This window comes from Phyllostomus discolor, chromosome 5 (assembly GCF_004126475.2).
Source record: "Phyllostomus discolor isolate MPI-MPIP mPhyDis1 chromosome 5, mPhyDis1.pri.v3, whole genome shotgun sequence".
NCBI classification, from domain to species: Eukaryota; Metazoa; Chordata; class Mammalia; order Chiroptera; family Phyllostomidae; genus Phyllostomus; species Phyllostomus discolor.
The window spans coordinates 63239886-63263906 of record NC_040907.2 but is presented as its reverse complement, the minus strand read 5'-3'; the positions used below and the strand labels follow the sequence as shown (position 1 = coordinate 63263906).

Below are 24021 nucleotides of genomic sequence, written 5' to 3'. Positions count from 1 at the left end.
TGCTTAATAGACATTTGCTCAATGAATCAAAAAATGAATAGAGGGATTTAAATCCTTCTAGTAAATGTCAGTATCACAGAAAGAAAATTTAGACAAGTTTGAATAGAAATTATTGTAATATTAGCTCTAAATTACAGAATGATCAAGTCACGGCCTCTGGACTATACCTTTGTTCCTCGAACATGGATCTTCCCTGCCGAATATACTCAATTCCAGAACTATCTGAAGGAATTGAAGAAAAAAAGAAAGCAGAAAACTTTTATAGTAAAACCAGCTAATGGTGCAATGGGTCATGGGTAGGTATTATTCACCTGCAATATATTTTTAAAAAATGGAGGTTGGGGAGAGTACTGTGAGCATTCACTCATGCTTGAGAACTAATATGACAAGTATAATAAATAGGTTACTAACTATTGCTTTTTTGGAACTAAATACTAAATAAGTCCTTTTACCCTTCCCTACAAGCTTTGGTAATTCAATTTAAAAATTAAATCAGTAGGTCGTGAGACTTTAATAGGAAACAACAGAATAGAAGGAAAAAAAGATGTTTTCTATTTTTTTAAATAAAAAATTTACATTCATAATAGTTTTAGAGTAATCCTAAAGAATAAAATTCAGTGGATACCACTGAGCTAAATTGCCTTGGAGAAAGAAATGGGAAGGGAGTTACTTTTACATGTATCTTTGCTTTACAAATAAGTTTTTATCTTTATGTAGCCATGGTAATTGGATTGTAAATGAGAACACATCAAGCTAAAATACCAAGAACTAGACATGTTAGCTGAGAATAGATTATAGAAAAACATATTCCAGTTTGCTTTCGCTTATGTTAGTTTTCTGCAATGTACTTTTTTTAAAAAGTGGCTGAGTCTGCTTTTAATAAAAACACATCATTTTAATCTTTTGTTTAAAACATGGAGAAAAAGGTATTGGAAATGTAACTGCCAGGTAAATTGTTGTTCAACAAATTTCCCTTTAACTTGCAATTATAATTTAATCAGACACTGTTTATAACTGTGGTTCAACAAATTTTTCTTTAACTTCAATTATAATTTAATCAGACATTGTTTTTATAACTGTGGTTTAAAAATTTTAAAAATTAAACCTATAGTATTAGTGGGAATTAGTATTTTAGTTGCTTAATGTAAAGTTGGTTTGTTGTATACTAGTTTCAAAGGAAAATTTTGGGTGGTGTAATTGAAGTTCACATTTTCTCAATTTTAATGTTAAAATTAATATTAAAATTTACATTTATATGTATTTACACTTACAGGTAAAACATTATGTGTAAGTATTAATCAGATTTGACAACAGTATAAAAACTAGCTGAAAAAGCATGCTGTTTTTACTGGGCTGCGAGGGCTTAGCTCATGTATTGGAGTGAATCAGTCAAGGACACCTCTGTCTTCTGTGGAACGTGTCTGTTGCCTTGCCGATCTTTTGTTTGGTTGTCTTCTCCATTACTGTAAGTGGGGTATTGAAGACTCCAACTGTTATTGTTAGCCTGTCTCCTTTCAATTCTACTAGTTTTTGCTTTACATGTTTTGGAGCTCTGTTGTTAGGTGCTTATACATTTATAATTATTATATCTTATTGGAGCATTGACTTTTAAAAAAATTTTATATACTTTTTTTGTCTTTGTAATAATTTTTATTTTAAAGTCTGTTTTGTTTGGTACTAGTATAGCCACTTCAGATCTCTTTTGGTTGCTCTTTGCATGAAATATCTTTTCTGTTTGTTCATATTCAAATTCAACCTATTTGAGACCTTAAAATGAATCTCTTGTAGACAGCATATAGTTGGACCATGTTTTTTTTTTAGTATATTCTGCCAAATCTTGTTTTTCAATAGGGGAGTTAATCTATTTGTACTTAAGTAATTACTGATAAGGAAAGATTTATTTCTGCCATTTTGCTATTTGTGTTCTGTATATTATATATATATATAGGTTTTATTCCTCAATACCTCTGTGTCTGCCTTCTTGTGTATTACATAATTTTCTAATATAACAATTTTATTTCCCACTTTTTACTATGAATTTTTTGATTTTTTAAATGGTTGTCCTGGGATTAGAATTAACATCTCAATTTGTAGCAGTCTTGTTTGGATTAATATCAATTTAATTTCAGTAGTTTAAAAAAAACTGCTCCTGTGTATCTCTGCCTCCTTTTATTGTCACAGATTACATCATGCACACTGTGTGCCCATTGACACAGATTTACAGTTACTGTTTTACACAGTCGTGTTTTAAATAACATAGGAGGAATGAGGCATTACAAACCTAACCTACACTAATAGTGACTTTTACATTTACCAGGAGTCACCTTTAGGGGTGATCTGTATTTGATTTGAGTTACTGTCTAGTGTCCTTTTGTTTCAACCCAAAGGATTTTCCTTAACGGTTCCTGTAGGCCAGGTGTCGTAGCAACCAACTCTCTCAGCTGTTGTATATTTGGGAATGTCTTAATTTGTTCTTTAATTTTAGATAGTTTTGCCAGGTGTAGAATTCTTGGTTAATAGTTCTTTTTTTTTCTTTTCCTGTTAGCTCTCTGAATATGTTATTTTCCTGTCTTTAGCCTATATTGTTTCTGTCATGATATCAGTTGTTTGTCTTATTAAGGATCCCTGGAACATGATACATAATTTTAATCTTGCTACTTTCCAGACTCTTTGCTTTGGCTTTTGATAGTTTGATTATATGTCTCAGTGTGGATCTCTTTCATTTTATCCTATTTGGAGTTCACTGAGCTTCTTGGATGGGTAGGCTATTATGTTTTTATGAATTGGGAAGTCTTCAGGCATTAATTCTTCAAATATTCTTCCTGCCTGTTTCTCCCTCTCTTGTTTTTTTGAGACTCTATTATGTGTGTGTTAGTATTCTTGATGGTATTCCTCGGAACTTTTAAACTGTTCAGTTTTCTTGTTCCTCAGATTAGTTAATCTTGATTGACTGTCTTCAAGTTTTGTTTCTTTTCTTGCCTTCCTAGATCTTTTTAGCTCCCTAATGAAATTTTTGTTTTGTTATTGTGCTTTTCAACTTCAGAGTTTCTGTTTGGATTCTCTCTCCCACCCTCTAAAAATAATTTCTATTTGTATTAACATTCTCAATTTGGTGATATGACATTCTCATGGTTTCCTTTAGCTTTCAACAGATTTAAAATAGTCGGTTTAAATAGTTGATTGTTCAGTAAAATCATTGTCTGGGTTTCCTTATGAACTGTTTCTATTAATTGATAACTTTCCTGTTTGGGGTGATACTTTCTTTTTTCTTTGTGTGACTCATATTTTTTTTTGTTGAAAACTGAACATTTTGAATATTATAATGTAGCAAATCTGGAAATCAGCTTCTCTCCCTGCTGTAGGATATTTTTGTCACCATTCATGATTATAGTTATTTGTTTAGTAGCTTTCTGAAATAATTTTGTAAAGTTTGCATTCTTTGTTGTACGTGGCCACTGAAGTTCCTGTACTGTCAGGTCAGTAGTCAGCTACTAATTTGATAGAGATTTTCTTAAACACTTTGAACCTACCTCTCAATACAGATTGCCCAGTCTTTTCAGATGGGCTGTGTGCGTGTTAGTACCGGAACATGCCTTCTGTACTCAACTAGGCAATTTATGACTTTACATTAGTCTGTACTTCCTACTTGTGGAGAGCCTGATGGTTAGCCAGAGGTAAGAGCTTCGGGCCTTCCAGGTATTTTCTGAGCATGCACCTGCCTTAGGCATGCGCATGGCCTTTTGGATTCCTAGAAATATGCCAGAACTTTTCAAAGCCCCTATTTCCCAAAGATTCATTCCTCAATCTTTTCTCCCAATCTTTTTAGTTGATCTGTTGTTTTCCCCAATGGTCATTTTGTTGTCCTAGAGAGCAGGGACTAATACATTTGTCTTGTAGGCATTCTCCATAATTGCCTCCCCAAGTAGCTGCCTCAGCCCTGAGAGACTTCCCAGTTAGGCAAGGTAAAAGCAAGTACTTAGAGGTCCTGCAGAAGAGCCACTACACAGGTCTGAAAAAAGAGACAAGCATAAGAATAAGGTCCAGTCTGCTCCCCCTAGAACCAGTACCTATACTGGAAACATGGTTTGTTATGCGAGGCCACTGCTGAACGGGGGAGCTGGGGGTTGGGGGGTGGTACCAGAGTAAGTTAAAACACCAGAAAGCTGTTTTACATAGATTCAGCTGCTTTTTTTTTGTCTTTGTTGTTATAATCTTTTATAACCTTTTATTTTTCAGAATTCCAGAAAAGTTGATTCTGATAATTTTTTTTTTTTAGTGGTCACTGCTTTTTGTGAAGGGACAGAATTTGGAGTTACTCACTCCGCCATTTTCCTCTTGAGTATTATCTGTTAACTTTGTAAACATCTTGACTCCATATCACATTGTTCTTCTGATTTTTTTCTTTAAACTTAGGATTTCTTTGATAAGAAATGGTGACAAACTGCCATCTCAGGATCATCTCATTGTTCAAGAATACATTGACAAGCCTTTCCTAATGGAAGGTTACAAGTTCGATTTACGAATTTACATTCTGGTAACATCATGTGATCCACTAAAAATATTTCTGTACCACGACGGACTAGTGCGCATGGGAACAGAGAAGTACATCCCTCCTAATGAGTCCAATTTGGTAAGTGATACCAGATATAATGTATGATTTTACTCATATGTTCAACATGTACTTTTTTAAAAAAGATTTTATTTATTTACCTTTAGAAACGGGGAAGGGAAGGAGAAAGAGAGAGAGAGAAATATCAATGTGTGGTTGCCTCTCATGTGCCCTGTATTGGGGACCTGGCCCACAACCCAGGCATGTGCCCTGACTGGGAATTGAACAATGACCCTTTGGTTCGCAGCCCGCACTCAACCCACTGAGCTACACCAGCCAGGGCAACATGTACTTTTTAAAGCATCCATTCCATTGCCTAAAGGTTATATGAGTGGAAGTGCCTCCTCTAATTTTTTATAGACTGGAGCAGTGACTTGCAACAGGTGTGCTGCAAGAATTTTTAAGACCTGCAATACCTGACTATTTAGTCAGTGGCCTTGACCTCTTTTCTCTTAAATTGTTAAATAGAAAAAATGACAACAGCAATAGCCTTCTGGTGTGAATGAATCGAAATTATACCTATTTTTGACATTATAAAAATATATTTTTTGGTGTGCTGCAGAATTTTAGTAATTAGTTTGTTTATGTGTGTCATGAGATGAAAAAGGTTGAAAATTGCCAGTCAAGAAGAATTATGTACACAAACAGGTAATTCTAATTTATAGACAGCTTTGTGTAAATTAGAATAAAAAACGGTGTTTGCTTCAGTAAGGCTAATCAGGAAAAGTCACCTCCTCCATATGGTAAGCACATGGATGGATTTCAAAGCATGTATATATATGCAGTGGCCCTGGATAGAAATGATTTTTGTAGAAATGTAAGTAAACAAATAAAGTGCTATGGAGTTGAGGGTAATAGGGATAGCTTGTGTTCACCTCCTCACAGAGGAGGTGGTATGTGAGCAGTGTTTACCCCTTTGTATAAAAGGTGTGGTTTAAACATACAGAATGTGGGAGAAAGTATATGAAACAAAAAGCAAAAGTTACCAGAGAGTAGAGTTATTTATTTTTGTTGGAACAAAAGAGAAGATTGTAAATTTACATTGACAAAATGTAAAGTAGAGACCTAAATTTTCTGTTTCAGTGTGTTTTTTAAGTATATTAAAGGGAGCTTTTGTAGATATTTTTCCATTAAGATTTCTATTGTGCTACCATAAGATAGTGATGAAAGTCATAACTGTCATTTATAGCTTATGATGATCAAACTATAATTTATTATCATACTTTATTATAAAGTCATAAACTATAATTTATACTTTATGGGAGATAATCTATAATTTATTTTCTGTAGTTTTTGATTTATTATTAACTAAAAGTAAAATTTTAGTAACTTCTGACCCTGTTTTTAGGTTTACTGATTATAGCAAATATTACAAATACCCTAATTATTGTCTTCTCTTTTGTCAAAGGCCTGGTTATTGTTTTTCTTCAATATTATACACATAATTAACTCTATTAAGAGTTGATATTTTCAAAATTAACTGATGACTGATCATAAATATTACTATGTGCATGAACTGAAAAATGTTGACAACATTTTTCCTGGGAAAGGAATTGTAAGGCAACTATCATAGTTTTCACAGGGTAGGAAGATAAAAGAAAGAATCATCTCTTTGAGGGTCATAGGTGTGGATACAGCCAATCACCAAGTCATGTTTGGATTGTACTGTGTTCTAGCCATTGTGCTGCTGGTTTTGGGAAAACAGTGACCAGGAAGGATTAGTATTGTCCCCACAGAAGAAAATAGCCTGGTGGGAAGGGAGAAAATAAAACGAGCAATTATAATATCCAGTGGTTAAGTGTAATGGTCTAAGAGACCGAGGGTGCAATGGCAGTGCACAGCAGGGGCATCTAACTCGGATGGAGATGAAGGTTAGAGATGAGTTTGTAAGGTGTAATCTGAATGAAGAGAGGTTAGCCAGGTTGGGAGTGGGTGCAGCTCTAGGCAGAAGAATGGCCCAGAGGTGAAGGAGGGGATGATGTGTCTGGAGAAGCAGACACATTCAGTACAGACCAAGAAGGGATAGGTATTATTACATGAGGATGGAGAGTCCTGGAGGCCAGATCTTTCAGGGCTTGTAGGTCATGTCTAGCATTTTGAAGCTTAACCTCAGAAGAAGAGAAACACTGACAGATTTTAAAGAAGGGAAAGAGGAATGAGATTTGTATCTTAAAAAAGTCACCAGGTGTATGGCATGGGGAATGTAAGATGGATGTGGGCGGATGGGAGAGACTAGAGTAAGGGAGACAAGAAGGTATATTTTTTTAAAGAAGGTGCATGCTAATCTGGCCACATCTGAGAGGAAAGGTGACTTAATTTAAAGTAATAGTAATAGGGCTGAGCTAGGAATAATTTCATGGATTTAAGATGTATTTATGATAGCATGGATAACATTGATATAATATACTCACAGGTTAGATTTGTAGGATGAGGGAAAGGGAGAGAGATTAAGGATAAAACTGAAGATTATTGGCATGGGCAGTTGTATAGATGGCATATTTTCAGGGTCCTAGGGAATACAGGATTCATTAAAGGTTTTGCAGAAAGCTGATGTTTGGTTTGATATGCCTGTGTGACTTCTGAGTGGTCTGCACTATAAGCATTTGGATATACGCTGTAGGTCCGAAGTTCAGATGAGACAGCTGAGCTACAAGCCTATTTGGGACTTGTCAGCTCATAGATTATAATTAAGTAATCGGAGTGGGTAAGAATGGATTACGTACATGTAAACAGATAAGGTTTTGAGAGGAATGAGCTAGAGAAGATACAGGAAGGATTAAGACTTGGAAGCTCACTTAGGTGATAAGGTGATTTATTCTAGTATTTTAAGTCGTATGTGTATGATCTGCTTAAGGACACTGGGCTTGGAAATCATAATGAAAGATCGGCAGTCAGGAAATGTGGCTTCTAGGTTTCACTTTGCCATGAGATCTCGAATGACATAATATCCTGGCTTTGGTTTTTCATGTATAAAAAAATGATGAACATTGGTGTTCCTGATACTTGTATATCTCTAAAATTTCATGATAACATTTCTAGGTTAAGATATAAAAAATAAAAAACTGACATGAAATTTTATTTAAAGTGAGAAGATCACTTACCTTATTAAAAGGTAAGTTTAAAAAGTCTAGAAAATATCAACCAAATGCTTTTACTGTTTTAGATGGCAGAGTGCTGTATATTTTTCCTTCTATTTTCGTAGCTGCCATCACCTCTCATTAAGGCAAACATCCAAATGGCAGTGAACTGTTTAGAAGGGGATTTCTGTTGAAATAGATGGGTAACTATGAACGTTCCATACCTACTTACAAAGATAATGTTTAAGAAAAATGCAAAGTGCTGTTTCTTAGTTTTTTTTTTGCTGGGATAGCTAGACTGTTTTTTACTGTTATTATTTATTTTAAGAAATTCCTGCCAAATGAAGAAAGAGGTTCTCAAAAAATTAGTTTCCAACCTTTTTTTAAATGAAAAAAATTATTTGTATTTTGGAAAGTAGGAAATACTTTGATTTAAAAAAATCAAGTACTTAAAATTAGACTAGAATAAGGTTTATGTTCTTTCTTATACATATAACTTAATTTAAAGCTTTTTCTAAGTTTCATGAGGGTCGGGGCTGTGTCTGGCTTGTTCATCTTTGTGTCCACAGTGTACAATACAAATTTCTGCTATAGTAGGGGCTCCTTAAATATTGTTTAATAGAGTGAGAAAATAAATTCTTAATAGTGGTGGGCACATGGGTTGAGGAGTTGCGCATATTTGCTTCTAAGATTTTAAGACTATAGACCAAAGTAATGGCAGTGAAAAAATTTGATATGAATGTACTTGGTCATTAACAAACCAAAATAATAACCATGTGCATGAAGCATATATTCGTTGTGATACAACATTGCTATCTAAAGTAGTGTCTAGGAGTAGGGTCATGAAGGTGGGATTTATAGACTTGATGAATGTTTATGCAAGAGTGATACGGAGCCGCTAGGTGTATATTAATGGACAGTTATGAGAAGTTTTAAATTTTGGGTTCTTTCTCTAGTGTGAGAAGCAGTACCAGCAAACATAGGGTATGAAGAGACTAAGACATGAAGCACGATAAATGCAGTGATGATCATTTAGATTCTGGGCACTGTTGTGTGGTACCCAGCGCTGTCGGCTGACTCTACATGCACTCTGTCTTGTAATGAGTTAAGGGGGCTTCCCTGCAGTGTGGGAGGGCACAGGCTGTGTTTGGTAGTCCGACCTCTTGGTTCATGCCACTTACTGGAGCTTTCATTTGTTATTTTTCTTTGAAGAGATATAGAATGTTCTCTCAAAATTTTTTTTTTCCCAAACAAATTTGGGTGAAAAGTCTAAGTGACTAAAAACATTAAAAACAAAAACAAATGGAATACTATGCAGCAGAGAGAAAGAAGGAGCTCCTACCCTTGGTGACAGCATGGATGGAACTGAAGAGCTTTATGCTAAGTGAAATAAGCCAGGCAGTGAAAGACAAATACCATATGATCTCACCTTTAATTGGAACATAATTAACAAAAGAAAAAAGTTAAGGAAAATATAACCAGAGACATAGAAATTAAGAACAATTTGACAGTAACCAGAGGGGAGGTGGGAGTGGGTAATGAGGGGAAGGGTTTTCAGGAATTACTATAAAGGGCACATGGACAAAACCTGGGAGTAGGGAGGATGGGAGCAAGGGGGGAGGGGGGTTTGGCTGGGGTGGGGAGAGTGGTGGGGAGAAATGCAGACAATTGTAATTGAACAACAATAAAATATTTTAAAAAATGAACAAAACCAAAACATTTTTCTTGTTTAGCAATATATAGTTTCACATTTTTATTTAATTACTTTATGTATTCTTATTATTTGAATACTTTTTATGGCAGGTATATGACTACATTCACAGTCTTTTTAAGGGAAATGTGCCATTCCGTTTAATGTGGTAATTGTGTAAGTAATCATGGAATTGTCAATCTGTATATTTTAAATTTTAAAATCATCTTTCATCTTTAGATGCTTTCTTTTTTGTGACATCTCATGTTCCTGAGTCTCACAGGCCATAATGTTGGTTCTTCCTTGTTGCAGACCCAGTTGTACATGCACCTGACCAACTACTCCGTGAACAAGCACAACGAGCGTTTTGAAAGGGATGAAACTGAAAACAAAGGCAGCAAACGCTCCATCAAATGGTTCACAGAATTCCTGCAAGCAAACCAATACGATGTTACTAAGTTTTGGAGTGACATTTCAGTAAGAGTTTACCATTTCACAATTATAACTGTCTTTTCTCAGATTATCTTAAGATCACCAAGCATTTTAAATAAAGAGCAGATTACCTTAGATTGGGCTGCTAAAGTGTGTTTTCATGAAGGAGACAGAATTTGTGATGGACCTTGATAGATAAATAGTATTTTCACTGCTAGGGATGGGAAAGAGGGAATTCTAGCTGGAGGTGAAAGCACAAGTAAGGACATCGAGATGTGAGGGTAGTTGTGAGTGGTCCAGGCTGCATGTTTGGGATTTGTGGGAGATGCACTGGGACCTATGGCTGAAAACATATGTAGAGGCTAAATTTTAGATCTGAAAATCAAAGCTTAACTTTTAGGTTTTTAAAAATTATTTATTTATTTTTAGAGAGAGGGGAAGGGAAGGAGAAAGAGAGGGAGAGAAACATCAATGTGTGGTTGCCTCTCTGGTGCCTGGCCCGAAACCCAGGCATGTGCCCTGACTGGGAATCAAATTAACTTCCAGTTTTTAAAGGAGGAGAATAATAAGGCCAAGGACTATGAGTTCAAAAGATAAACCTGAAAAAGCACAGGATGGGTTAGAGTGAAGAGCAAGAGTAGGTAGAAGAGGTACTTTGGAGTAGTTTAAGTGAAAAGAATCGTTTAAATTGAACACAGTGAAGTAAACATTGAGATTAATTGAGTTCAGAATGGGGGAGGTGTTCAGAGGTTCTTCTGCAGTTTTAAGAAGTAATTATAGGGTGATTGGGTGTGACATCTGAAATAGAATGGGAGGGGATTTATTTTTGAGAAGATGTGGAGCTTTTTGCAAACAAGGGGGGAAAAGTTTATTTATTTATTCATTCATTCATTCACTTATTCAGTAAAAATTTGTTGAACCCATAAGATAAGCCTGTCTCTGGCTAATAATTTGAAGATTTATAAGATACTCAAAAAACCTAGAGTTTGACAGGAACAACCAGCACAGAAATTGTTGAAATGCAGTGTAGCAAGTACAATGGCAGAGGCATGCGTTGGGTTCTGTGGGGATGTAAAGGAGGACTGCATACGGTAGCGTTGGGCAGGACTTCTTGGAGGCATTGACTTGTGAACTAAGTTTTGAAAAGTCCATGAGGCTAGGATCATGAGTTTTACTTTAGATATGTTGAACTTGAAATGCTGCCTCAGGTAGAGAGATCCAGCAGACAGTCAGAAGTGTATGTTTGTGGTGCAATTCATATTTAAAGCAGTGGCTGTGAATGAAATCCCAAATGGCAAAGAGAAGAAAGAGAAAGCTGCGAGAAGATGACCTTGGTGAAACAGATCCATTATTAATCCCAGCAGAAGTATGAAAATCATCTTCGAAGTTAGAAGACTGTGTCTGTTGAAAACACAATGTGATTAGGGCTATATAATTTGATTTGACTTTCCTTTGGAAACAAATAATATATAATTTAAGTAAATCCATCATGGGAAATGGACATGAAAGTTCATAGGTAGTTGAATTTGATCTCTTGAGAAAATCAGAGAGAAAAATCAGCATCAGTATATTTATCTTTTTGTTGATTGTTTTGTTGGTTGATGTTTTTTACTCCTTATTTTTTCATAGAATGTAAACAGAATGTAAATCCAAAGTTCTTAGATATCAGACAAGAAAAAAGAATGAAGTAGTCTCCGCATGGAAGCCAATAGGGCAGGGGTATCAAACTCATTTTCACTGGGAGCCACATCAGTTCATGCACTGGCAGTACTTTCATCTCATGTAAACTTTGTGAACTGTGAAATCATCACTGCACAAAGATACCCGCCTCTTCTATGCTACTCACTGTTGTGGGCACTGGGAATGGGGTTGTAATAAAACAGACAAGGATGCTGTTCTAACAAAACAATAAAAAAAGATCAGTGGTTCTATGCTGGTAGTCATGTGGTACGGGATGGTAGGTGGCCATTTTTGACTCCAGGGTCAGGGATGGGAATATCAAAGATTCAGACAAGGGAATATCGGTGGGAGAGTGTTCCAGGACGAGGGAACCAATACTACAAGGAGCCCAGAGAAGACAAGCATGGCTCAAGCTTGCAGGGAAGGGAAAGAGCTGGGTGAGCTGAACTCAGAGCAGCGGTGGGGGCTTGATGCCATAGGGCCAGTCTGTAAGTCCAGGCCTCATTGCCACTTGTGTAAATGAGAAAGAAGGAAGGCATTTTCACCTTTTAAAAACAATCTACACTTGCAGGAGTTGGTTGTTAAGACCCTGATTGTGGCAGAACCTCATGTCTTGCATGCGTATCGGATGTGCCGGCCCGGTCAGCCTCCGGGAAGTGACAGTGTCTGCTTCGAGGTCCTGGGATTTGATATTTTGTTGGACAGAAAACTAAAGCCATGGCTTCTGGAGGTAAGACATTTTTTTTAAAGAAGAAAGAGATGTTACCACTGTTCTTGTGTATTAAAAGAAATGTTTTTAAAATGTGTATTTGGTACAGTTGCCTCATTAACTGAGCAGAAAGAGGCCTGAAGGCAGTATGTGGGAGGAAGAGAATGAAAATTCATGGGGTAGAACAGCTCTAAGAAAGGATCAATGTATGTTTGATATTACTTTTCCCAAATTAGTATTGAATTTCTAGGCCAGGAATTTCAAATTTATGTGTGGATCTGCTTTTACTGATTTTTAATCTGCTTTCTCCAATACTTTCTCAGCCTCACGGCTTCTGCCACCTCATGACTTGTGGATGTTGCCTTTCCTCTCTCCCTACGGGTGCCTGGCCTTCACACTCTCCAAGGGAGAGGCTCCCCTGGGCTCATTCATCAGTATTTACTACGTAGCACCCCAGTGGCATGACGTCTCTCCTGTGGCCATGCTCTGTGCTGGGGGCTCCCCTTGTGTCCAGCCTGTCCACCATGTGCCTTTGGGTTTGCTGCCAGTTCCTGATATGGGCAGAGTCATCATTATTTTCCTTTTATTGATAAAAGGCCAAGCAACACATGGAAAATATAGAATAATACAAAGGAAAAAATAAGAATGATCTCTTTTTAAGATTTTGGTGCCTTTTCTTCCATTCTTATTTATATTCAGAATGTATCCAGGAGACACCTTAGAAGTCATGTGGCCCCACTCAGCAGTACCCTGATCTGGGGTCGTAGAGTTCATGGCCATGAAATACCATGTTTAGGAAAATAGCACATATCTAAACTCTTAGCATTTACCAGACTAGTTATATTTTTAAGGAATGTATTGCTATAGAAGATATAATCAACAATTACCTTTCATTTTAAGTTGATTATCTCTTATTTTTGTTAATGATTTAGAAGTTGGCAGTTACATCTTTAATATCAAGTTTTGCAAAAGCAAATTGAATGAGTAATAGTTGAGATCAAAACATTCAAAATCTATTTTTAGGAAAGAACACTTTCAGTGTGGGGGTCAATGATTTTGTGAGGGTTTTGAATCTACTATGAGGAAACGATGTGTATATTTCCAATCAAGTACAGTTCTGTCAGGTGTTCAAATTTTCCTCCTGCTGGGATCCTGCAAATAAGACAAACGGGAGGCACTTTGCTTACTCTTTAGCTTCCTCCATCAGGTATCAAAGCATTTGGCTGCACTCAGGGGCCCTTCACTTCACTAAGGCCTGACTGACACTGTCTTCCTTAGGTTTATTATGTTGTCTGCGGTCATCCTTTCCTGTTCTCAGCAGTATTTTTTTTCTACCCCTGCTGCTTGTCTTGTATGCTTGAAGGGGTGGGGAAGAAATGAAGGTGCATGCTTGAGTTGGAACTGAAAGGATAGGGAACCGAAGGGAATGATGACTTTATAGAAATTTAGTTACCTGTTTTTAAAAGCAGTGGCCTAACTGGAGCTTTAGCTTGGTAAATCAGAATTGACTGAATGGTTGACTTCTCTTTTTTGTTTTAAAGGCTCAAAATACCATTGTTTGCATTAATGTTTCTTCATTCTTTATTCTCTCCTTCATCATTTCCACATCTCTAAGAACCATTGAAAAATTCCATAATAACCAACTCTCAGATAGCATTGTTTGCACAGACATATTTTAATTTTCTAGTCATTTTTCATCATTTCTGGATCAATCAGAGCCATTAAAAATACACAATAGCCAACAGCTGTGGTTAATGAACATTTATTATATTAAAACAGTGAAAAGAATTTTATGTAGATTTTGCTGCTTTGTATTTTCTCCCAGCTGCTATTGTTGCAATTCTAGTATGTTGTTAAAAACCTTTTGGCGCCATCCAGTGGAGTGAGGTAGAAAGTGCTTCTGAGAACGTGATAACTTCGTTCACTGGAATAAGTGCCAGTTACTATTTGTAGTGACAAATTGCAGAAATTTCAAGCATAGAAAACATTTTTAGGGATAAACATGGAAATTGGGTGGAGTATCAGTATACTTCTAATACTTTAAGTATCCTTTTTTTAGCAATTTGAATTTTTAAAAAATTAATCCTCACTCGAGGATGACATGTTTACTGATTTTTAGAAAGGGTGGCAGGGGGAGAGAGAGACACAGACAGATTGATTTGTTGTATTTATTGATTGCTTCTTGTATGTGCCCTGACCAGAGATCAAACTCACAACCTTGGCATAGCCGATGCCGCTCTAACCAACTGAACTACCTGGCCAGAGCTGTAAATATCTTGAAAATAAATGATTAAAAGTTGGCCTTTTAAAATTATGAGCACTTTATTAAACACACTTTTTAAAAATCCTCACCCAAAGATATGTTTTTTATTGACTTAGAGAGAAGGGGTAGGGGGAGGAGAGGTGGGGAGAGAGAGAGAGAGAGAGAGAGGGAGAGATAGATTGCTTCTCATACATGTATCTACTAGGAATTGAACTTGCATCCTTTTGGTATATGAGACAACACTCCAACCAACTGAACCACCCAGCCAGGGCTAAAGTGTCCTTGAATTACTTTCAATAAGTGATTGTGCCAGGTGGTGGAAATACAAGAAGAATAAAGACAAAATATGTGCTGGTCTTTTAGGGACTCGGATTTTGTGTTTTATGGTAAGAATTGTGGGTATGAATATGAAACAGGGTACCAGCACAAACAGTACAGTGATTAATTTCTCTTTGTACATGTGTGTGCGTAAGAGTTAAAGCAGTTTTTACAGAGGCAGCAACAACTGAGCATGGTGTTTAAGGCTTTGGAAAGTGGGATAGGGGCTTGGGGCCTAGAGAAATGGGGGTGGGGTTGGGGGAAGTTACTGGGCAGAAGGAACGACACTAATTTAGGAGCACAGACTCTATTGTGGATTCTTTTTTATGTGCATGAAATGTTTGTGCTTATTTTGATAATACAGAATGATTTAAACGGTTAATAAATAACATTTATTACTTTAATTTGCTTTCTAACAATTTTCATTTTTGCATGTATTTACAAGCTGCCGAGTTTTAAGACTATAACATCTGCTAGGGTTTGTCTGTTTTAGAAGTGGGGTAGGCAATGTGAATTAAAGAAGCAGTCAATATTACAGAGCAAAGTTTTGGCTGTATGGAGCCTTAATTTTCAGAGTTTCTTCTGTCAGCCATTTGTGGTTCTTTTATTGTTTCTCTACCTCTGTCATAAAACTTTAAAAATATCCAAAATTTTAATTGAAAAAAGTTTTTCTACCTTCTCACATATTAGTATAATTGGGTATATTTCTTCATAGACCAATTTCTTTTATGTGATAAAAGAAACTTTATCACATAAAAGGGGGAAAATTTGCAATACACAAGACAGGGGTCTGAGATTGTGGTACCAAATGTTGTTACCATCCGGGGTGAAGGATATGCCTGCCTGTAACTCCAGGCTGCAGTTTTATAATGAACACCTAAGGACTCTGTACAGATGCATAACATTTCAGTAAACCACTTAATCATCAGTTCCTAAATATCTGGTTTATTTTATAATCCTGTTACACGTAATAGTAGAGGTACCATTAATTGTATTTCAAATTCCAGAGATTTGAGTCCCTGTGGAATGGTTGAAACTTTTTTTCATTTAAAATACATTACCCTTTCTCTGCACTTGTAAGAGATAATACTTACAGCTTTGAAGTAGCACATTAATAAACTCCCTTTCTCAAATTTACCTGGAATAAATGGATGTTCTTGCAATTATCAAGCTACTCCCTTCCCTGAAGAGCAGAGCACACAGACAGGAATATGTTAATCACTTTCTAAATCAGAAATTGGCAAAGGAATAATTCAGTGTGGCCTATCTCTATAAAAATACAGTTTGGCACATCTCTATAAAAAGACTATCATGTACCCATCAAAATGATGGCATGAAAGATTTTCATGATACATTGTTAAGAGGGAAACTTGGATTGTAAAATTAGTAGAGATAACATAGACATGTGGAGAAGGTAAAATGAATATTTTAAATATGTATGTGTAGCAAAGATCTGGAATACCTTTTATTAGATGGTTAACAATACACTAGGTAGTCAGATTGCAGGTAATCTTTTTGTTGTTTGTTTAACTCCTGTTTAGTACTAATTTTTCATCAGTGATCCTGGGCCACATTCCTAATTAGAGACATTTGTGTTCCTGGATGATTTTTTAAGTACAATATGGTATTTCAGCTGCCAGTTGTAAAGTGCATGCCCTCGGTTATCTTGTCTCTTCTGATGGATTTGTATAAGAATACCTACCCTCTTCTATGACCAGTAGCATACATGTTTTTAGATAGCCTGCGGAGTTACATGGTGGCCATGACACTGAGCTGCTGAACTCAGCAGTGTTCTAACCAACCAACTTGAGTAAGGAATTTCCTTAAAAACTTGCTATTCCAGTTATATTTTCATAACAACAACAAGAAAACCCAGCAACAACAAAGATAAAAACAAAACTCCAGCTCTTGAAGTGGTAGTGTATTGTCTAAAGGATTTCTGGGTATATAGAGTTACTTTTTATTTTTTGTCTTAATGAAATCCTGGCAATGATGTCAGAAATGATGTAGAACAACCACAAATGGCTCACTTATTCCGAGGAGTCCTTATACAGTTAGAAAAGCTCATAGAGTTTAGTTTGCAGCTGCTCTTGGTGGTATCTGCTGAGTAATATATATAGTCAGTGCCTTTGGAAATGAAAATTGATAAATCTTGTTTGATCCAGGTAAAAGAAAAAAACTTTGTTTTTTTTTTTAGGCAGCAATAGATGAATTTATCCAGAAAATTGAGGCAGTGAAAAGAGGGCACTGATAGCTTCTATATGCTAAATGCATGCATGCATATAATTATTACACTATTGGTAACATACATATTATCTTCATTACATTATTATTATTATATAGGATGTATCACTTTAACTTCTCTACACTCAAAACTTAGAGGGCATGGGTGAATGGGTTGGAGAGAGTGGAGAGGTGGGAGAGGACAGGTTGGCTAAGTGAAGATCTGGAGCCAAGGCAGCAGGGGGAAGGGGACTGTGATGACAGTCAGTTCTTTGCAGCAGCCTGATGTAGGGAGATGGCAAAGGGAGGTGTGGTGTTAGTAACCAGGCCATCTACCACGTAGAGCTTTGAGATTGATTCTAGAGTCCTTCTGCTGGTTAGGGGTCCCACAGTAGATGAACAAATACAGTCTCAGGCTTCTGGTCAAGATGGAGGCATAGGTAAACACAGCTCAACTCCTTGCAAAACCATAGCAAAAATCACAACTGAAATACAAAACGACTTTCACCCAGAATCATCTGAAAATCAAGCTGTATGGAAACCCTACAACCAAGGAATTAAAGAAGCAACATTCATCCTGATGGTAGGAGGAGGAGAGATGCAGAGACACCGAGATGTGGAACGAGCAGTCCCATGCCTACATGTGGTGGATACAAATCGGGAGGGATACAGTGGGAGTGAGGGATCCCAGCCCCATACCCTACTGCCCAGTCCAGGGTTCCAGTGCCAGGAAGATAAGTTCCCATAACTTCTGGCTGTGAAAACCAGTGGGGTTTGGGGCAGAAGAAGGAATTGCAGGATTCTCAGGTGTCTCTTCCTAAAGGGTCTGAAATGGACTTAGGAATTATGCAGACTCATTCCCTCTGGGCTCCAGCACTGGGGAAGCAGGTGGAAAGGCACCAGTGGCATATGGGGAGAAACTAAAGTGTCTTATAATCAGGGTGAATGTCACACACAGCCACAGAGCATTGACACCACATCTGAAATTCCATCAACCTGGTTTACACGGGTTGTCCCACCCTGGCAATTACGTAAGGCCCTGTGCCATCTAACTTACTGGTGTGCATTTTTATTCTTATCTTATTCTTAGGGATTTTATACTGCAACTTACTCTATAATAGGCCACACTACTAAGACAGGGAGTCAAAGCAGCTCTATCTAATACATGGAAACAAACAGAGGAAGGCTGCCAAAATGACACAAAGAAATATGACCCAAATGAAAGAACAGAACAAACCCCCCCCCCCCAAAAAAAAAACTCAACAAAATGGAGATAAGCCATCTGTCAGATGCAGAGTTCAAAACACAGGTTATCAGGATACTCAAGGAACTCATTGGGAACTTCAACAGCATAAAAAAGACCCAGGCAGAAATGAAAGTCATACTAAGTGAAATAAAGAAAAAAAGTACAGGGAATCAGCAGAGGAGTGGATGAAGTTGAGAATGAAATCAATGATTTGGAGTGAAAGGAATTAAAAACACTCAATCAGAACAGCAAAAAGAAAAAAGATTAAAAAAAATGAGGATAGGCTCAGGTGTCTCTGGGACAACTTCAAACATCCAACTTTTAAATCACAGGGGTGCTGAAAGGAGAAGAGAACGAGCAAGAAATTGAAAACTTATTTGAAAAAATAATGAAGAAGACTTCCTTTATTTGGTGAAGGAAATAGACATACAAGTCCAGGAAGTACAGAGAGTCTCAAACAAGATGGACCCAAAGAGGATCACACCAAGCACATCATAATTAAAATGCCAAAGGTTAGAGATAAAGAGAGAAGCTTGAAAGCAGCAAGGGAAAAGCAGAGAATTACCTCCAAAGGAGTTCTCATAAGACTATCAGCTGGTTTCTCAGAAGAAACTTTGCAGAGTAGAAGGAACTTGCAAGAAGTATTTCAAAGTCATGATAAGCAAGGACTTACAACCTAGATTACTCCATCTAGCAAAGTTATCATTTAGAATGGAAGGGCAGACAAAGTGCTTCCCAGGCAAGTTAAAGTTAAAAGAGTTCATCATCACCCAGCCATTATTAGAGGAAGTGTTAAAGGGACTTATTTAAGAAAAAAAGAAAAACATGAACATTAAAGTGGCAATAAATTCACAATTATCAAAAATTGAATATAAAGAAAAAGTAAACAAACTAGCAGAATAGGAACAAAATCATAGATATGGAGATCATTTGGAAAGCTATCAGTTGGGAGGTAGAAGCGGGAGGATAGGGAAAAGGTGCAGGGATTCAGAAGTACAAATTGGTAGGTTCAGAACAGATAGGGGGATGTAAAGCAGATAGAGGAAATGGAGAAGCCAAAGAACTTACATGCATAACCCATGGACATGAACTAAGGTGGGGGATTGCTGGAGGGAATGAGGGGTGCTGGGTGGAGGAGGACAAAGGGGGGTGGGAATTGGCATAACTGTAATTGCATAATCAATACAATATAAAAAAAGATGAACGTATATGTATTGAATAATTATTGGCCTGTCCACGTTTGGCTACTCTCATGTTTTCTTTGTTAATTCTAGATCAACCGAGCTCCGAGCTTCGGAACCGACCAGAAAATAGACTACGACGTGAAGAGAGGAGTGCTGCTAAACGCGCTGAAGCTGCTGAACATCAGGTGAGGTGTCCCCGTCTCTTGGAGTTTTTTTCACTGCATTTGCCACAGAACCTTCATTTATATGTGGGATTGCTTGAACTTTTTGTATTTTATGTTTTGAATTTCTTAATTCCATTCAAACCCATTTAGTTTTCTTCTTTTTAAAAGTCTTTTCTCCTCTTCTAACACATGATTTGTTTTTCCTTTTCCCCACTTAATGCTCTGACTCTACGGTAAACAATGGTTAAGTTACAGCATTGATATAATTATTTAATATAGAGTATAAGGTTGAATTGGGGAATACCTTATGATACCTTCTAGATTATCTTCCTCACCTTACAAGAAGAAACCAAAGCAGGTCATTCAGGAAGTAAAAAACCCCTCAAACATTGATTTCCTTATCTTTCTATCCCAGAGTTCTTCCCATTATATCTTGCTGCCTGGGTAAACAGAAAAGAGAGTAAACATAAAAGCAAACAAATAAGTGAGGGCTAATCTTCCAATGGGAGTTCCTTTTTTTAAGGCTTAATAATAATATTCCATTGTATGTTCACACTATATCTTATTTCTCTTGTAAAATTTTTATTTATTGCCCTGGCTGGCGTAGCTCAGTGGATTGAGCGCGGGCTGCGAACCAAGTATCGCAGGTTCCATTCCCAGTCAGAGCACATACCTGGATTGCAGGCCACGGCCCCCAGCAACCACACATTGATGTCTCTCTCTCTCTCTCTCTCTCTCTGTCCCCCCCCCTTCCCTCTCTAAAAATAAATAAATAAAATCTTTAAAAAAAATAAAATTTTTATTTATTTATTTTCAAAGACAGGAAAAGGGAGGGAGGAAGAGGGGGAGAGAAACATTGGATGTGTGAGAGAAACATGGATTTGTTGCCTGTCACATGAGCCCAGACTGAGAACTGGCCCAGTACCCAGGCATGTGCCTTGACCGGGAGTTGAACCAGTGACCTCTCACTTTGTGGGATGATGCCCTATCAACTGAGCCACACCAGTCAGGGCCACCACATTGTCTTTATCCATTGATGAACATTTAGGTTGCTTCCATGTCTTGGCTATTGTGAAAATTGCTGCAGTGTATATGAGAGTGTGGATATCTCTGAATCCTAACTCCAGCTCCTCTGGGTATATACCCAGAAGTGGGATTGCTGGCTGCAGTGTGCGTGACCGTGGATGTCACATATTCAAAACACTATTGTCTGGGAAAGCTTTTGGCTCGTAATAAAATAAAATTTTTAAAAGTTTAACTGAACTTCTTAGAGAAGTAATGAGTTGTTTGCAATTATAAATATTGAAACAGCATTTAGGGTGCTGGATTAAAGGACCTTGGAGGTAATTTATTCTTAGGGATTTTATGATTTCAGTTTCTACTTGTTATTTTAAGAGCTCTAGAGAAGTTGTGGGTTGCCTCCAAGCAATTTATTTATTTTGAATGTTTTCCAAGCACTTAGGAGATGCCTGATTAAAATGTAGCTTTAATGGAAAGCATCATTTAAAAAAGAGATAGACATACAAACTTGTTTAAAAATTTTTATATGACTCCTCCTTTTGCTTGATGTAAGGATGATTTGCCTGAATTCTGTTGATATTTCAATTATGATAAATGAATAGAAAAAAAGAAATGTAGAATGAGAAATTTTTGTTTATTTAGCTTAGCATCAGGATTTTGGATTACTTAAGCAATATGCCTATAATTTTTTTGCATTTACTATTATTGTATAAGTAGCCCTTGAATTTTTTTTGTGTGTGTGTGTGCAAGTCTTTTGACCTTGCCAATGACAGCATCAATTCAGGACCTTATCCATGGGTGTTTTTAGTCTCCTTAAAAGTGAGAGGTACACATTTAAACAGTGAGACATTTCTAGACTTAACTCTAAGGAAATGTTGGACTTCATCTTCTTTGTTTTCCTTAGTGTTGTTCCACTTAGGAATTTAGCACAGTTGTTAACATTTAGAGAATATGCTAATGAAGCTTGTGCTGCCAATGCGCCTTTCCTCTTCAACCACGTGGAGAGCACTGGGGGCATGGAGGGGCATACTTGTACTCCAGTGTTGCTAGGTACGAGATGGGCACCTCGTGGGAAGATGAGCAGGAACTAAGAATGCTGGGAAAATTCTATTATTGGATTAAGTTTTATATGGACTGTTTTACTTCAGATAGAATACATTGTTCTGTGATTCCCTATTTACATTCATTTTAATCAGATTGTCACAATGATCTTTTTTTAATTTTGTTATCTTTCTGCTCAAGAACCTAAATGGATTTCTGCTGGCAACAGTTAGTCTAAGCTCCTTTCAAAATAAAACTTAAGCTTAGCTTTTCCATCTTACTTCCTATTTCTCTCCAACCCAAATTTAGTTAAGCTGATTTTCTTATTATTTTTCTCACATGTTTTGGCCAGTCTGATTGATGATTTATTCTGTTCCTTACCTTGGATGCCTTTGGTTATTGCCTATGACTCAAATTCCATCCTTTATTATGGTATCTTCTTTCTAGCACAAGTTAATTTTTTCTTCTTTGAACTCCAAGAGGAATTATAGTCTGCATAGTACATGGCCTATCATGTTTGTTCACTCTTTTATGCTCTGTGCTGTTCTACCTGGGCATGGCTGATTTTTCTTTTCAATTTGACTTAAGCTCCTTGAAGTCAAGGAGTATATATGTTGTTATTCTACACAATTATTAATATAATGCATTACTTATAGTATGGCTCCATATATACCCCCAAATTCCTAGTGCAAGTATATACGTTTAGTCTCAGGAAAATCCGGAAGAGTGTGGATTGCTCAGTGTGTTCCATCTCAGCCCCTGAGAGTACAGAACCTCAGATCAAGGGGCCAGAATTGATCCACTTAGTACTTGGATGGTACAATGTTATTTGAGTTCAGATTCAAATAATTTTCTGAAACATTTGGCTTGGGGTCTTCAGAGACAAAGAGTACAAAAGGGGCTATATGCAGAACAGGAAAAAAATAATAAAAATAATCAATGGTAAAATAATAATAAGTAAGAAAAAGTATTTTTTTGGTAATAAAAGAAAAATGCAGTCTTGTGTAGTGGGGGTAGTAGTGTGTTGATAAGAGGAATCTTTTTTTCTTTATAAGTATTATATTAGAATCTTTAAAACAGAGTCTAGGAACCATCCATATAAATGTCCAGGCTAGAAAGCTGAGAGTTATCTTTATATCTTTCCTTTATTATGAATCAGCTGAGTCCTGTCAACTGTATGACTACCACTTAATTTTCAGTCTCACCAAGTTTCAGAACTTCTAATTTCTCTTCTGGATTATGTTACTAGTTTTCGTTTTTCTTCTAGCACTAACTCCCTCCCCATTTTTCAGCCTCCCTCCACTCTGTTGCTCTCTGCAAGCCATTTAACAAGTGTGTACTGCGTGCCCACTACCATTGCAGTGGGCACTAGGAACTCAGTGTCTCCCTGATTCCCAGGTTTCTGGCTTGGATGCCTTGTTTGATAATACATCATCGATTTAGATAAAATTTTTAGGTGAGAAATAGATTTAGAGGAGTGATGGGGGAAGGGAGAGAGAGAGAAAGAGAGAGAGTTCAGTTTTAAACATGCTAATTCTGAGGTGCTTTGAGACCTCCGGCAGAATTGTTAAGTGGGAAATTTGATATTCAGTGCCCCAGGAGGCGGAGAGATCTATCTGACTGACACCCGCGTACCGATGCCATTGCATCTGACAGGTGAGAGCACACAGTTGGGGTGCACATATTGAGAAGTGAAGGGCCTGGGCAGCAGAGCCCTGAGGAATGCCAATATTGCAATGCCAATGTTTATAAACTCTGATATTCTGATAAGATTGTTTCCACACTCTTGTTTCCAGATAAAGTTTCAGTACTGCATCAAGGCATTTTTAATCTTAGATTGCATATGAGACAGTGTTTGGTCTGGCTTATGCATCTCTCACACGTATGGTCACTTTTTGTTCTTTTCCTCACCTCAGAATTAATTTTTCTAAGAATGCGTGTGTGGTGCTGTCTCACGTGTTCATGGTTTTGTACGTCTCACATTGAAATGTACTTTCAGCTTTGTTCCTCTGGTGAATGTCAACTCATTTAAAAAAGTTTTTGGTAAAATATACTTAACATGAAATTTACTATCTTAACCATTTTTAATTGTGCAATTCAGTGGCATTAACTAGATGCACATTGTTGTGCAGTCATCACCACCATCCTTCCCCAGAACTTTGTGGTTGTGCAAAGCTGGAACTCTGTGCTCGTGAATCAATAACTCTCCACTGATTGCACAGCTCCACGGGGTGGAAGAGGGAGGAGCTAGTTTCACTGGGAGGCAATCTTGCAACAGGGCTTTCCACCATAAAAATCAGACATCTGAAACTAAATTTTCAAGGTTGGGCAAAAATGAGAAGGACTGTACAGAAGTTTTCAAATA

The 24021-nt window shown here is 37.0% G+C and overlaps 1 protein-coding gene across 1 annotated transcript in view; it reads left to right on the top strand.

Moving 5' to 3' along the window:
* Positions 1-24021, top strand: part of TTLL7 (tubulin tyrosine ligase like 7) — a 142036-nt gene that overhangs the window by 55701 nt on the left and 62314 nt on the right. The window contains exons 6-10 of the mRNA XM_036026342.1: positions 138-296; positions 4414-4630; positions 9689-9853; positions 12060-12218; positions 19522-19616. Coding sequence (XP_035882235.1) covers positions 138-296; positions 4414-4630; positions 9689-9853; positions 12060-12218; positions 19522-19616 — 795 coding nt within the window. The remainder of the gene's footprint in view (positions 1-137; positions 297-4413; positions 4631-9688; positions 9854-12059; positions 12219-19521; positions 19617-24021) is intronic.